The 16,193-nt window shown below is 48.0% G+C and overlaps 1 protein-coding gene across 1 annotated transcript in view; it reads right to left on the bottom strand.

The window, feature by feature from the left end:
- LOC104081695 (CUB and sushi domain-containing protein 2-like) overlaps positions 1-16,193 on the bottom strand; it is a 306,834-nt gene that overhangs the window by 20,455 nt on the left and 270,186 nt on the right. The window contains 8 exon segments of the mRNA XM_009584534.1: positions 1,688-1,870; positions 4,143-4,316; positions 6,909-7,097; positions 7,949-8,122; positions 10,762-10,935; positions 11,494-11,667; positions 13,070-13,264; positions 13,572-13,757. Of these exon segments, the coding sequence (XP_009582829.1) occupies positions 1,688-1,870; positions 4,143-4,316; positions 6,909-7,097; positions 7,949-8,122; positions 10,762-10,935; positions 11,494-11,667; positions 13,070-13,264; positions 13,572-13,757 (1,449 nt within the window).

Raw genomic sequence — 16,193 nt, 5'->3', positions numbered from 1 at the left:
CTGAATGGATTGAGACCCTCTGTGCTCTTCTAGCAGCTAATCTGGAGAGCAATTTGCATTGAATCCCCTGGGCAGGCGAGTGCCGATGTCCTGTGAAGCCCCATCAGGCTTGATTTTGCTCAATCTTGGTGGCTGCGAGCAGCAAACAAGTGGCTGAGTCAGAGAGCTAATGCACCACCGAGGTGCTGAGCGGCTCCGCTGCCACGCTGGAGCTTTTCCACATGAGCAGAGAGGCCCGTTCCTTCCACGCACCTGCCTGGGCACTCAGCTCTCATCTTCATTTGCCCTCAATTCAATCCCAAAATTGATCTCTCCCCTCCCTCTCCTATAAATACCTGTTCCAGAAAGTTGAATGCAACACTCAAAGTGCAGTCAGAAGAACACCTTTGTAGTGCTTGCAGCTCGCTGTGAATACAAATGACAGAGACACAGCACACTGCTCATCACTGTAAATTACTTTCCTATATTGGCCAGTCGGCACTTAACATTAAATGACTACATTATAGGCATAATGTTATTATTATTCATAAAGTATGAAAAAAAATCTGCCAGGGATCCATATTTTGGTGCCTCTGGAACCTGATGGGTTATTTATCCTGAGATTAATGAACAGAGCCTTTCCACCAAAAGAAAAAAAAACAGAGAATGAAAAAACCCGAGACCTGCATGTATTAATAACATGATTCAGTGTCTTTTCAATCAAGAGCTCCATCAATTTGGAATAAATTTCCAATTCATTTACAAACTCTCTCTCAGCTTTTGGCTTTCAAATCAGCTGTAGAGAAGCACTTGCCCAGGTCTCCTTGCATTTGGTATCCTGCCTCGTTTTGGCTGTTGTTCTTTCCCCAATTGATTTTTAAACACTTTTATAAAACAGTAGCAGTGAGCAGCACAGCTCAGAGAATCTGGCTGGGGGTTTATTAGATTGGATTATAGGGTCTTACTTGAGTCCTTCAAATGGAAAAATAAGGGGTTTGGGGTTTTCAAATATGAAAATGTGCTTACTAGATTATAATTTGCATTTTGCATTTCTGCTTAATGTAAATGACTCTTGCATGTGCCAGTTCCAGCTTTAACGGAGGTTTGAAGCTATTGACATTTCTCATTCTGCTGAATTTCCTCAACAAAGCAACAATGAATTAGTCAGTGGTACCCACAGATGTTATGCCAAAACGGGGCATTTCTGATCATCTAGCTGGATACATGATGCAGATCAAGAGACACTCACCCTAGTGATTCTTGCAGCGAGCCTGCGAGTGACAGTCTCGGGGGATGACTGGAGGTGAGGACCAGATCCCAAAGGCTCTTCCTACTCTATACCTCAGTCCAGCTGTTGCATGAGCATGTATGACCTGAAATCCTTTATACCATCCTGGTGTACCCTGCATAGCGGAGCAGAGCTGGGCACACAAAAAGGTGACACTCATCCTCTAGCACTGAAAAACTCTCCTGTGAGATGTGACCTACAGATGTTTGGGAAAGGGGAGAATTGAGGCTCCTTGACGTACATGGAGGATTTGGAGGAAATGCTGAACAAGAGTATTATTTCTGACAGCACCAGACTGTCCCTGGCAACTAAAACAGAGGGAATGGGCTGGCTGGGCAGCCGTCCCTGTTGCAGTAATTCCGGGGACACCCGCAGCAGGCTTGGCGTGATGCAGGAGAGGATGCTGAGTTGGAAAAGTACCTTCGCACTCTGGCTGTGTGCCGCTCCAGGAGCCGTTGGCTTGGCAGGTCCTCTCGGATGAACCCCGGAGCATGTAACCGGGCTCGCAGCTGAACCGGACCACGCTGCCTACATCAAAGTCATCTCCCAGCCCGATGCCATGGGAGGGGATCCCCGGGTCACCACATACGCCCTGGCTGCCTCCTGTTAAGAAGAGAGCGCAGTATCAGCAGAGTAAGCAAGTCATGGGTTTGGCTCTTCTCCCCTCTCAACCGCACACATTCAGAGGGCCAGCGCACAGATCTGGATCGTGTGGCTGACTCAATTTAACTCTGACTGGCTCTCAGCAGAGCGGGGAAATTCCAGATGAAACGTCCCCTCACTCCGGGAGCCCACTGGTTTTAAGCTGGTTGCAAAATATGGTCATAACTCCTGAATCTCAAGATGGAGCCCCCACCAGCTGCAGCTGCTTCCTGCGGCAGCTGCTCCAGCAGACAGCACCTCGGTTGCCAGCATCAGTCATCTGAACGGTTTCCGTCCAAGCAGAAATTACAACATGCTCCAAGCCACCTCAGCACGCCCTATTGTATTTGCAGAACAAGAAGCTGTTGGGTTTGGAGCACAGAGGCAGGAGGGATCCAGCTGAGAAACATCCGCTCGTACAAGTTGTGAACACTTTGAGCTGCCGGCTGTAAGTTAGGGGGACAGGAGGAATGGAGCAGCTGTAGCAGATGCCTCGCAGGGGTTCTCTGGAGCAGGCTGGAGAAATGCCCACCTCCTTACCGCCTGACACAGGCTCACACCGTGTATGCCTGTTCTTGGCTTTCTCCGCTAATGATCTGTGTAAACGCATCCACCCCCAAGCCAGGAGAGACTATTCCACTCCTGCAGCTAGCAGTGAAGTTCCCGGTTCCTGGGCCTTCTGTGCTTTGCTGCAGGCGCAGCCTTTGCAGTGTTACGTGTAGTATAAAACATAATGAGAGTATTCATCATCTGGGGAACGTACTTGCTTGTAAAGAGAAGGGGAGAATGCTCCAGGTTCAGCATTTTCTTTCACGTAATGACTCATATCAAAGTCTTTTGTTTCATCTTGCAAAAACTGCTGTCACACTGTAGGGATCTTCTGCACATAACGGAGAACCTTTGGCAGGAGATGATCTGAGCTGTATTCTGCCTCTTCACTGCTTTTCTAACTGTACCGCCTGAGTTTGGTGTAAAAGAGGAGCCTCTCCCCACGCCCTTGGGTGGAAATCATGGTTCTGAGGTACTGGTCATTCACCTGGCCCCAAATCAGAGAGGGCCTGTCAAACGCCATCAGCCTTGGTCTAAAGCTGCCTCCGCGAAGTCATTCAGAAAAATCACATGCAACAGATGTTAGCAGGAACTAGTCGGAGTAATGCTGAATGTTTCCAAAAATCCACCCGCACAGATGACAGGAGAGACAGTGAAAACCTCATGGGGAAAAGGCACGAATTAGAGCAGAAAACCCTTCCGAGCAGCTACAGATCAAGAACTCTGCAGATACGGCTTCCGAGTATGAGGATGACTCTGCCTGATTTCTTTTTCCCTTCCAAAGCAGAGGTTAAACTTGGTCAAGTGGAGCTGCTAAATCTAAGTTGCATAATTAAAAATTAACACTCGTCCCAAATGCTTTGCTCCAGCTAAGTTCTTATTTTGTCTGTCTCTATGCTCTCCAAGGAACAAGGAACAGGATGGTGCGGGGAGGGCTTTGCACAGCATCCTGCCAGTTGTTCGGCACCCGTCCTTCTACTGGAGGCCATCAGCTGAGATCCCAGCAACCCGATTTCAAGGCTTGGCAAGAAGTCCTGCATCCCCCAGGACTTTGACCCAAGGCAATCTCATCAGGGACTTTTTTTGATTATCAGGATGTTTTCAGTGCAAGACCTCTTCCACTCTGGCACAGGAGTGGGGATGGACTTCTGTTGCCAAACTGCTCTCAGTGGAGACGCTGATGATGTGGAAACTCATTGTACCAGCTTCCACTTGCCTTCTGCAGACCTGGGACTGCTGTGGTGCCATAACAGCAGATGTCAGGCCCTGGAAAGGGGCCACATGGGCTTCTTCTATTGGAATGCATGAGAAAGAGGATCAGATGCTGCAATCAGGATGCAAGGACCTGATTTTGCATAAGACACGTTCATCTTGTACAGACTCTGCATGGAGAAAACCGTAAAGCAGCAAGCTGCAGTACACCTCCTACCACAAACATTTGCTGCAGTGATTTATTCCTCGTCTTGCAAGCTGAGTGGTTTACTCTCTGCCAGTGCTTATCATCCAAGCTGCAGGAGACTGGATAGCTGACAGACAGTGATTTTCAGAGTCTTCCACAATCTCCCGCTGTAGCATGTGCATTCCTCCAGCTCAGCAAAGCACATCAGGCTGCCCCCTCGCAGGATAAAAAGGGGTAGTGGAGGATGGGACTGCCCCATCCCCTCCTTCCCGAAGCCCACCTCACCTGAGCAGTGCGGCAGGGAGCCGCTCCAGCGCCCGTCGAGCTGGCACATGCGAGTGGAGTTGCCGATCAGAGTCCGCTTCCCAAGGCAGCTGTACCGGACCACGGAGCCAACGGTGTACTTGTCACCCGAGATCTGAGCGTGGGGTGGGGAGCCGGGGTGGCCACAAGAGATCACTGTAAGAGACAGATGCAACAGCTTCAACCACGAGGGAACTGCCTTTGACGCTCGTTCGAAGGCAGCTGCAGCAGGTACACAGCAATGTACTGCATGTTTGAGGTTGCTGCACGGGACCTTGGCAGCTTAAACCCACTCGTCTGCCCCAGAGCCCACCAAACACAGGGTGGCTCATGCCACGGTGCACGTGTGGCATAGCAGACCTTGCATCGGTCTGGGGGACAGGAGCTCATCCTGTAAGAACTGCCAAGGGTTTGTGCATAAATGCCTGGTCTTGACACTGACAGGCATTTCGCAGGTTCCTTGGAAAACTCATCCCTTCTTAAACACGAATATTTCCATGGACACTCTCACCCCCTCCCATCCCCGGCAGCACCAGGTCCTGCGACACAGAGCTGCAATCGATGCTGTGTCACACCTGACCAAATTATCCCGGCAGATTCTGAACACTGCTTACTCGACCATTGTCAGTGAAAAACCACTGCTAACAATAATTAATAGGTTTACTTTAGCTTAGCAATCAGAGTGGAGACAGGGAGGCTGCTGACAAATACACTGACAGTCTAGACGCTATTAGACAGGTTTGGATGAGGATGCTCAGCATAAAGACCATGCACCACTGTGTTTCTGAAGGAAAGTGTCCGTAACGGATATCTTATCTCCCTCTGCTAGAGTCTAAAAATAACAATACTGGCATTAGGTAGAAAACATGATGTATGTTTCAATAAAAAGGAGAGCACGCGCATGTTCGGGCATGTGGGCGTTGAAATATGCTGGTGCAGAGCTGTGACTAAAACCAAGGACGCTTTGCAAGGAAATGGGTTTGATAGCTAATACTTAAACTCATACTGTAACTAACAATTTAATAACAGATACTCCAGCAGACTCAGCTAAGCTTAAAACCTGTGGCGGTATTAAGGTTTTTAAAGGATTTATGTACACAGTGTGAAGACTGTTTCTTCTGATGCGTTAGGCTCTGCTCCCGTGTACTTTTCTCATAGGACTCACTCTCCCGCCCCTCAAAGGGGATCAACTCTGTTTTACTCCCTCCTCAGAAACAGGCATGAGACAACATTTGCAACCCAAGCTTGTCTGGCATCAATCTTCTTATTTTACGTTTTAGAAAGTGCCTAGTAATTTTAGGTACCCAGCTATAAACACTCGGAAGGGGTATGGGTTTCAGCACTGAGGATATCTTAAGTTCAACACACAAAAAACCAAACACATGCAAAAATCTCTGACTTTTTTTTCTTTAAACTATTAGGCCCATGAATCCAGATAATCAGTCGTAAAACTGACCTGAGTTTCCAGTTTTGAGAATGCCCACAAATCCTCCAAGTCAATGGATGCTCAACATTTTAAGGAAGGAGATCACTTGTACTTAGCTGGCAAGCTGTGGACTGAGGGAGCCTGAGATATTAGGCTCCCAGGTTTTAAAAGGTAACTACCCTCCCGGAGCCCCTGCGGCTGCGGTAACAGCCGTTAACATTTGCCAATTCCCCGGAGCCGGTGCAGGGTGCTGCAAATGCGAGAAGGTGGCGTGCTGCTAACAAAAGGAAAGGAAAATGTGCCAAAAACTACTTTGTATGACTAGGTGTCGAAGGATAATACAAGAAAAAAAGAAACAATCACAGCTTTGGAACAGCTCAGCAGATTCGAACTTAAGGAGCTCCATTTCTGACTGCTTTAGCGATTCGTTATGCCAGGTAATGAGATCGCAGCTGCTTTACTCTCCAAAAGGACATGCCAGCTGTGCTGGGGGTTGGTCTGCTCCTGCCCCTGCCTCACTGGGCAGCCCTGGGTCAACTCCAAATCCACTCTGGAGCTTGGTTTCCCTCAGTGTAAGATAGAGACAATGGCACTGACATCTTTCATGCAATGCCTAGAGATCTCCTGCACTAGGTATTACTACCACAGCATGTGACCACCGTATTTTGTGTCTTTCTACACAGGGGTTTTGCACACTACTGGAAATAGCCCTTAAGCCAAGCCACCACCCAGAACCTCCTAACTCTCTCTGCAAACCGCAATGGCAGAAAGGGCTAAGATACTGTAAGAAAGGGGAAAAACGCAGAGCAAGGGTCAGGAAGCAAACCCTCTTTAGCACTTGCGTTGCAGCAGAATAAAGGCTACATTTATTTCACCGTCGCACTGTCATTTCCCTCCTCCAAAAGCCGCGGGTATGAGCGTGTGTATGGAAACTCAGTCATGCCTGAGCGGTGCTAAATATGCTCCGTCCTCAGTCAGGCTAATTGCACGCTGCTTCCTATGAAGACCTGTGTTGCAGAAGTTCTGCTGCCCTTCTCCACCTGCAATACTTTTGCTGGACCTGCGTGGAACCGGTAAAACTCAGGGGGAGCTGCCTTCCCCTGCAGAGGGAAACCATCTCTGTCTAACAGGATTTCTCTCCTCAGACCACATATTTTCCCTTCTGTGGGCAGGATCCAGAGGCCAGTGAAGCTGATGGAACAATTCCCATGGATTACAAAGGGCTTTAGATCCAGACTTCTTACATGACCATTCAGCTAAGCAACAGAGAACTACACGGGATGAAAGCCTGTGGTGGATGGGTATTATTCTGAAGAACTTACAAAGACACTGTGGGAGGGCACGGTCCCAAGTGCCATCCCCCTGACAGGTAAGGACATGTGTACCCAGTAAGTAATATCCATGGCTGCACTGATATGAGACAGTTGTTCCAAAGCTGAATCTGTGAGGACCACTTGGCTGCACTTGACGAATGCTGTTTTCCAGGTGCCCAGGGTCAGTACAGTTTACAACTGCAAACAAACAACAAAAAAAATACAAAACAAAGGGGGTAACAAAGGACCAAGGGTTCCCCAAAAAACAGCAGGAAAAGGGGAAAAAATTACGAACCACAATCTAAGTTGGGTTTTTTTGGGTGGGTGGGGGTTGTGGGTTTTTTGGTGGTTTTGGTTTTTTTCTTTTTTTTCTTTAAGATTCTTTAAGGCAGAAATATAAAAAAATCCTTATTAAAAGGAAGAAAGAGAGAGTAGAGGCAATCCTGCAGGCTCTCCCCCGCCACGCGAGGCTCAGCAGCAGCCTTGCTCCCTGGCCCCAAACCAGGACTTACATTAGCCAGTTGAGAATAACTGATTTCTTGACCGACACAGCAACAGTATTGACGGAGATACTGGATTAAGGGAGTACAGAGGAAGGGAATGCAGGGAGGGAAGGGAATTTGATAAGTGAACTTGAGTGCTAATACCAATGGAAGTAGGGCAGCCTAAAAGGAGAAAGGGCTCTGTACAAAGATCGTGGTGTCTGCTTTGAATAAACTGGTCTAGGGTTACCACGATGACTTCTGGCCTGATATTTTCTTGCGTCCTCCCCGCTTACAACACATACTTCAATGTCTTGGAGGATGCAGAGCTGGGCAGGGTCATTAACAGTTTTGAGTGAAGCCCAAGGGAAAAATCAGGTTTGTTGCATGAGATTTACACAGCCCTTGGAGCTCAAACATCACTTGTACGTTCCTGAGGAACTGCAAGATTTGTTTTACATACGTTTATGACAGCGTCAAGCTGGATTTTAGGAACCCAGAGAAACCAATGAGGAAGGTGCAGACAAGTCCCATTTGCCTAGACCAGGGTGGAGGCAGACGACTTACTGCGGCAGGCGGGCAGGGTGCTGCTCCACTGTCCGTTGGCCAAGCACTGGGACTGCGATGCTCCTTCCAGGCGGTACCCAGCGTTGCACACAAACTTGGCCACATCGTTCAGATTGAACTGACTGCCTTGGGTCAAGCCATTGGCAGGGTTGCCAGGGTGGCCACAAGTAATAGCTACAATTAGAAATTAGAGATGTTACTTTTTTGCCTGGAAGAAGTGGATTATCCATTGGAAAAAGTTCCCAAGGAAGGAGACCATAAAAAACCCCCACATCAACCCTGAAACCCACACCAACTTCAAAGATTTGTGGCCAGCTCTGTTGAAATACTGAATCAAGTTGAGACCATCATATCTTTGGTCATTTTACTGGCATAAGAAATTCTCTGAACCACTCTCTAAGCAGTGGAGTGCCAGCATCCTACTGACTTACACCGTAAATCCCTAGAGCTCCTCTTCAAAAATCCCAGCAACTGCTATTATTGCCTTACATTACCCTGGGCATCACACACAGTCATGAAACCTGATGTTTTCCTCCCTCTCCCTGGTGTAAGTCAGATGTATGTTCACTGCAGTATAAAGTTACACCTAGAGGGATAGTTAAAAGAAAGGAAAAATGTAAGAAAAAATCAGGTTTCTAGCATATGGCCTAGAAAGCTTAAATCTTCCTGCTTTAAGTTTGAAAAACTTTGGGGGAAAACCTTTATTTCTAAATCCCTGTAATGAGGATTTTTGTGTAGTTCTTGTTCCTGTGGCTGGAACAGGAGGTAAAGGGTCCCGGTCTGAGCCGCTCCGACAACGCCCAGGGAAGGCTCAGAGGCAAAGGCTGGAGCAGCAGTAAGCACACACAATACTGAAATTCAAAGTGCTTTTGCCCGGGCCACTCTGCTGGCACCTCGGCAGAGGTGGGCGATATGGGGAGGATACAGCCCCTGCTGCGAGAGAAGCCTGGAGACCTTTGCTTCGAGCACAGCAGCGAGTTCCACTGCGCAAAAGAAACGTCAGGATACGCCATACAGATTTTCAGCTGCTTAAGGAATGCGACATCTTCTGACAGCTGAGGACAAAGCAATACTGATTATTGTCAGTAATGGGTAATGGTCCACCAGTAAAAGTCCAGCAGTTTAGCTGTACAGCTGCCAAAGCCAGAAGCTAGAGGGGAAGATGAAATTCCCACAAAAGATCCATAACACATTTGACTGCCAGGGCTGGACTATACCACAGGGATGGGAATTTATTCCTTATGCAAGCTGGTGACAGGTACAGGTCTAAAAAATATGAAGCAAGATAGCCTTTCAGTGCTGCAGGAAGCAGATGTCAGGTTCTCTGAGGTACTTCTGAATATGATTATACGTGTTTTGAAACAGGTGATGAATTCTGTCCCTGAAAAAAAAGCTCCCTGCAGTTGGCATGGATCAAAAAGACCCGTTCACACAGAGGAAGCAACTGTAGCAGGTTTAAAGAGAAAATATCAGGACAGTAGGAAATTATACTGTGCTAACACACAGTGCCCTGAGCTGCTTCAGAAGCAATAAAGCCTCAAGGCATCTAATTTCAGAGCCCAACAATGCTCTGCTTTAATGACATTAAATTTATATTATCCATAAGGCCTAACGCAGTGTAATAACTTCAAGGCCAACTTCTGCTCATGAGACACCTTTACAGATCTCTGCACAAAAGCTTGATGAGCTTTCAGGTGCCAGAGTCAGAAGCTGGCACAAAGCAGAGCCAAAGGCACTGCACAGGAACCAGCCCTGTACTGGTTCAGTAGTCAGAAGACAGATACAGACGAGCAACATTCATCTGCTTTGTTCTAATGGGTTTGGTCCCTCCCGAAAGAAACAAGATGAGCCATGAAAATGGATGTTTAGAAAATCCTGCATCTCCATAAATCTGCCTGACAGCAGGAGAACCTCTATCAATATGATTTCCTGGTCCAAGGTTAGTATGTATATACTTGGCAGGTAAAAGCGAATTCAAACTTTTTCAACAGAACATCCTCAGACACAAGAGTAATTCAAATCTTCCTACGGACCTTTCCAATAATTCTTTTCCTAAAAAGCTCATCCAGAATCCTAGACATCCTCCAAATTTTGAAGTCTCTGCTAACCTTGACAACATAAGTCTGTTTCTTGCTTTTAGGCTGGAATCTGCATATTCACTGATTTACAGGTCATTCCTTACCTCCTGTCTCGCTGTTATTGTGCCTCAGCACATAAAGCTCTAAACTAGACAGGAGAGATTGGAAGCAAACAACTGGGGAATCATGGTATGAAATACATGGATTGCACTGTCCATTGACAAGAAGACGCTTAAACTTATTAACACCTTAGAGCTCTAGAGACTTACTTAATTAGCTTATTTACTGGAAAGATAAATGAGCAGGTTGCACAAGGTGACTTGTGAATGTGGATCAGAGGAGGAGAGAGACTGACTTTCCTCCAGCACAGAGCACGGGTCTCAAAAGACAGTGTCAACTGTGGCTGTGTCTGCTGTAACCTCCCCACCCCCTCAGAAACCACACCTTCCACTGGGCTCATCCGTTAGAAATTCAGCGTATGGAAAACACCAAAGAAAGGTTGAATTTACAAAGCAGAGGGAAGAAGCAAAGCAGCCAAAATTGCAGCACTGCCACTCCTGCCACACCTCAGCTCTCCCCTGCGTGAGCCCCCGGGGCGCTTGCGTAGCACAGTCACTGCGTGCGCGCAAAGCAACCATACGCAGCCCGGGTGCATAAATTCTGAACAACGGTCTTTACACGTGCTCTTGTCCTCTGACCGTCACCAGGGCTAAAGAAATCTGACAACATACTTACGCACACAGACAGGCGTCTTCCCAGACCAGCGGTGATCCTGCTGGCAGATCCGCACGGACATCCCGATTAGGCGGAAGCCGGGGTTACACTGATAAACCACACTGCCGCGGTAGTTGTAGTTCTCGCCGTTGATCTGCCCGTTGACGATGGGACTGGGAACACCGCAGTGCCCCGCTGCAGGAGGGAGACAAGGAGAATCACCGAGAGCTCACGCCTGCCCCTCCTGAAGGCATCGCACACCACCCTGGCTCTCTGGGGGGATCTGACTTCGAGCCTCTGCACTCATAAATAAAACCAGAGCAGCAATAAAAACAACGTATCATTTTTAAAGCTCTCCTCTCCAATCTCAAAACGCCTCACACACCTACCGAGCAGTAAGGAATCAAAATCTGCTTCCTTTTTATATCTACTTAAAACCCTACAGCTTCAGTAGCACTGACTCCTCGCTTGGGTTCTTTCCTGAATCAGTATCTAAAATTCACTCATAAATAAAACCAGAGCAGCAATAAAAACAACGTATCATTTTTAAAGCTCTCCTCTCCAATCTCAAAACGCCTCACACACCTACCGAGCAGTAAGGAATCAAAATCTGCTTCCTTTTTATATCTACTTAAAACCCTACAGCTTCAGTAGCACTGACTCCTCGCTTGGGTTCTTTCCTGAATCAGTATCTAAAATTCCTATTCCCTTCGGGCCTCTTCCCCCACCACATCACGGACGCTCCACACCTACCCAGACATCTCACTTCTGCTCCACTCCAGAGTCCGTTGGCCATGCACTCCCGTACGCGGGACCCTACCAGGGTGTAGCCGGTGTTGCAGGAGAAGATGGCTGTGGCCCCGTAGCTGGTCAGCATGCCGATCTTGTTCCCGTTAGGTGGAGTTGGCAGGTCTCCGCACGAGATAACTAAAAGCGATCCCAAAGTACAGTAAGCGAGAATAGGCAGGGAGATGCGTTTTTAAAGAAATGCCCTCAGTGACGCTTACCCACCACAAGTTATTATTGAAGTCAGAAATGAGTAGGAAAGATTATTAAACAGTTACATGGATAATAACAACGATTCAGAGTCATTTACATGAGGTGACAAATGTAAATGCTATTAATAATTATGCTTCAGGATGCAAGGGAAGTACTAAAGATTAAGACTGGCTAGGAAGAAACTATAGAAGTTTTTCACACAGGAAGTTTTCAACACAGAAATATTTCTATTATTTATTATATTCCATTGCTAGATACAGTCAGGAAGCCTGACTTCCAGAAAAGCCACAAAATGGCACAAGATTTCCAATTAGAAAGTGACACCCAGCTTTTTCTCACACAGTGACTTCCAGGACAGAGCTGACATCTAAAGATCAGACCCACAGAGGACACCCGGCTAAAAGCCGGGCTTGCAGGGTGCAGCTGGAGCCTGGCCAGGAGCCCTTGCAAATGCAGCTCCCAGCCACAAACTTCAGCTCTTTATTTTATCTACTTTAAAGATCTGCAAGCCCTCTGGTGCTTTTGCACTCGGCAAGAAATCAAGAGACTCATGCTGGGCGCTTCTGACCTTAGTGCATTGCCAAGATCTTGTCATTTGAATTTAGGTGGCAATAACGCCGAGGAAATAAAACAAGGTCAGGCTCACGCTCCCAGATCTGGCTGAAGAGCTAGCAGGGGTAAAACTACATCTGTCAACAAAGTTGGCAGTTGCATCTCTAGAAACAAAGGGAGGCAGGAGGGAAGGGAAAGCTGCCATTCTGAAGGAGAAATTTTTCTGTCTCAATCTGCACTTAGAGAGAAAAAAACCTCCACCTTTGACAAAAGAAATGATCCAAAGCACAGCAGTCATGTCAGAACGACTGAGCGAGCTCCTTGTTTGCCAAGAGTGTTTTTGATTTACAGGTGACACTGTTACCCTCGTAAACTTGGCGTTTGCATAAAATTGGAAGAGGTTAGGTTTTAAATCAGAATTTTCTATTTTCTTTCTTAAAAGCAAACTTCAGAGCATCTGGCACCAGTGACAGCTAAGCTGCTGGGACCTGACAGTAACAGATGAGCTAATGTACTTGAGTTCTTGCGGAACTGTTTAGATTAAACCAAGAATCAGATCAACAGATGACCTCTCCCTGCATACAAACTCTTTTCTACCATAGCAGTTCTGGAGCTGCGCTCTCAGATGCTACCAAGAGCAGCCAGGGCTATGGTGTGTTTGCATGCCAAGAGCAGAGCTTGCACAGCCACCGAAGGGAAGACAGAAACCCCGTTCCCTGCAAGACATCCCGTGAAGGTGGCCTGCCCCAGCGCAGTTCCTGAGCTTTGCTGCTCTTACTTTTACAGGTCGGCATCGGTTCGCCTATGCTCCATTTCCCGTTGGCTTGGCACTTGATGACCCGCTGGCCCGTGTAGTAGTACCCAGGGTCACAGATGAGCATTAGCTGGGCGTTGTAGTGGTACTGGATCTCGTAGGTCAGCCGCCACCGACCATGCTCAACTGCAATGCTGTTGATATCGGGACAGGTGACAGCTAAAAACCAGATGTGGTGAGTCAGGAAAAAGAAATGAGACAGAAAGACATTAATAGCTGTTTAACTCCAGGGCACTTCAGCAAGCGTGCTGGCTTTTTAACAAGGGGGCCAGTACTAGCATCTCTGTTTTACAAGTGGGAAACCAAAACACCGTGAGAGGGTACATCAGACCCAAGTTACGCAGGATTAGAAACCTGGTGTCCTAAATACTGCACCTGTGAGGCAAAGCTGTCCGTGCTAGAGCAGGAAGACATTACTGAAGGGACTTCCAAAATGCCCCGGTCTGCACCGGCTGCAGACACTCACCCACACACTGCGGGGGCTGGTTGCCGTTACTCCACTGCCCTGCCTGCAGGCACTCTGCGCTGGGCTCCTCCCCGGGCTGCAGCTGGAAGCCCTGGTTGCAATGGTACACGGCTTTCGTACCCACGGTGTACTCCTTGCCAAAGACAACTCCGTTCTTTGGGGCTCTGGGAACTCCACAGGAGAGAGCTGGGAAGGAGGAGGGGAAAAACACAGCCAAGAAATCAGTCAGCTTCCCATTTTATCATGGATTTGTGGTAAGTGAGCTGAAAGCCCAGATCCTAAGGTCTCCTACTTACAAAAGCTCCAGCCCCCTGTTTTCAACCCCAGAAGCTGCAATGCATGCCCACTTTCAGAGAGGATCAGATGTTCAACTCCTGTCTATCAGTGTGGTAATAGCAAAGCCAACACTGAATACCAATTTCTACTGGAAGAGACTCTGGCTCGTACTTTCTATAATCTCTGTAACACAAAATGCATCAACACACTATTCAAAAGTTTTCACAGAGAGATAAAGGATTAGATAGCAATAACATTTTGTATTTACATCCCACAGCAGCAACAACTTGAAACCCCTTTCCAACAGCACTTCTGGATTACATAAGGCAGCAAATTGTATAATTATGTTCTGGCAGAAGGAAGGCTAAATTTAGCATTATGGCTGAGAGGGTAAGGGGGGAATTCAGGGAAAAAATTGGTAAACAGGCACGATGCCAAATGGCTGCTCAAGATGGCAGCACTTTGGAGAAGATGCTCTGCACCACTCCTGCTGAGACCCTCAGTTCTGTGGCCAGGAGAGCGGCCAAACAGGGCAGAAAGGGGACAGGCAGGTCACACAAATACGAGCAACAGCCAAATACAGACAGACCAGAATCACATTCATTTATACTGCAAGAGTTTTGCAAGACATGACAAGCCCTGTTACCCTCTTCCCTACCGCTGGGAAAACCAGCGCTGGGAGTCTGTCACTCAAATCTGTTTTTTTTCCCCTCTATCAGCATTCAGAAGAGCTGGGAAACCAAACCCAGACCTGCCTCCAAAAACACCACGCAGGTTCCCATCCCTCTCCGAGTCTTGGCTTGGGGGAAGCCCATCTCGCTCGGGCTGGAGATGCACAGCCCACCTGCCTGGACAGGCACGGGATGAGAAGGGGGAAGCGCAGCCTGGGACCTGTAACGCTGCCATTGCAAGACCACCAGCCAGCGGGGCTGCCAACAGCCTCTGCGGGGCACCGAGATGAGCAGAGCCTGCTAGCAAGCGCTGATTTGGAGGCCAACACCTAACCCAAACAATTGTCTGCATTTTAAAAATGCTCTAAATGAAATCCATTCCTTCCTGGAGTAGCCTGAGCTGCTCCCACTCAGCTAATGCACGAACTGGGGGCTGAGCCTATGTCTCCTGAGCCACATGCTGATACTGCAACACACATTCACCCTCCCGTTGTTCCCTCTGCACACAAATGAGGGCTAGAAAACCAGCAACCTTAGGAAAGTCACTTTCTGGTGACATGGACCACACTGAGCGCTGAAAGGAGAGACCAAACTTACCGTGTACAGTATCAGCACAACCACTGGAGCTTTCCACCACTCAAAGTCCAAGACGCTTTTACCCCACTACTGCTACATGAGTCGGCCAAAGCCCCAGCCGGGAGCACAACTACACAGTACCTTGCAGACGCTGGCGTTGCTAATAGGTGTGAGTAATTCAGCAGGCTCGTATTAGCACGATCAGGCATATCCCTGGTTGAAATGATAATCACATGTATGTCACTTCATCGAGCTAAGGAGCTTGGCGGATCTCTCTACAAGGCTGGGTGTCTAGACAAGCAGCCACGCTGAATACCAATTTCATTCTGAGGCAAAAGGAGAGGGGATGGGGAAGGTCCTACCCTTTCCCTTCCACCTGGTAGTTTGCTTACTATAACTTTCCGATGTTGCATCCAACCAAAGAAGCTGGTGAGAAAGCTGACCCGCTTCCCATGCCACTGCCCCCAGCAAAGCCTTCTCCTTTCTCTGTTCAATTCTCTTCCGCAGCCTGATGTTTCACCGAAACTCATCACCTCTATTTGCCACCACTCAGGAAGCTGAGGCACAGAGACTGACAGGGAGGGACACCGGAGTGAAGAGAGACCAGGGCCAGCTGTGCTCCAGGTCAATGAGGCGGAGCTGCCAATTGCCTTCGTTTCTCCGCACTAGGAAGGATGACTTACTGCTGCCTAGTCCTACCCCCCAGCGAGCTCCCTCCGCCTGCCTCTCACGTGGTCTGTTTGATCCTTTAGAGCCTTTCCATTGCGTAAGCCCTGCCCCCATACAAAAGTTAGCAATAATACAGTGCTTCTTGGCCAGACACAGTTAACTAAAAATGTCTTTAAGCCACCAGAAATAAAAAACTATAACCCTCTTCACCTGTAGATGGCCGGGCTACAACACGAAGATCAGACAGGGAGAGCCAGTTGGGGCTGCAACCTCTGCTGCCCTGCACCCGTGGCAGGATCCTTCCTTCCCTGCAAATCCAGCTCCTTGAGCAGAATGTGGTATTAGTAAGTTTTTATTTACAGAGCCCTGGACAAAGCAGAGAAGCTTGATTTTTGGGGTGGTAATGAACTTGCCATCTGCTCCGAAGAGC

This window comes from Fulmarus glacialis, unplaced genomic scaffold, assembly GCF_000690835.1.
Source record: "Fulmarus glacialis isolate BGI_N327 unplaced genomic scaffold, ASM69083v1 scaffold6559, whole genome shotgun sequence".
NCBI classification, from domain to species: Eukaryota; Metazoa; Chordata; class Aves; order Procellariiformes; family Procellariidae; genus Fulmarus; species Fulmarus glacialis.
Note: the sequence above shows the minus strand (reverse complement) of the source record. Positions and strands in the feature narration are given on the sequence as shown.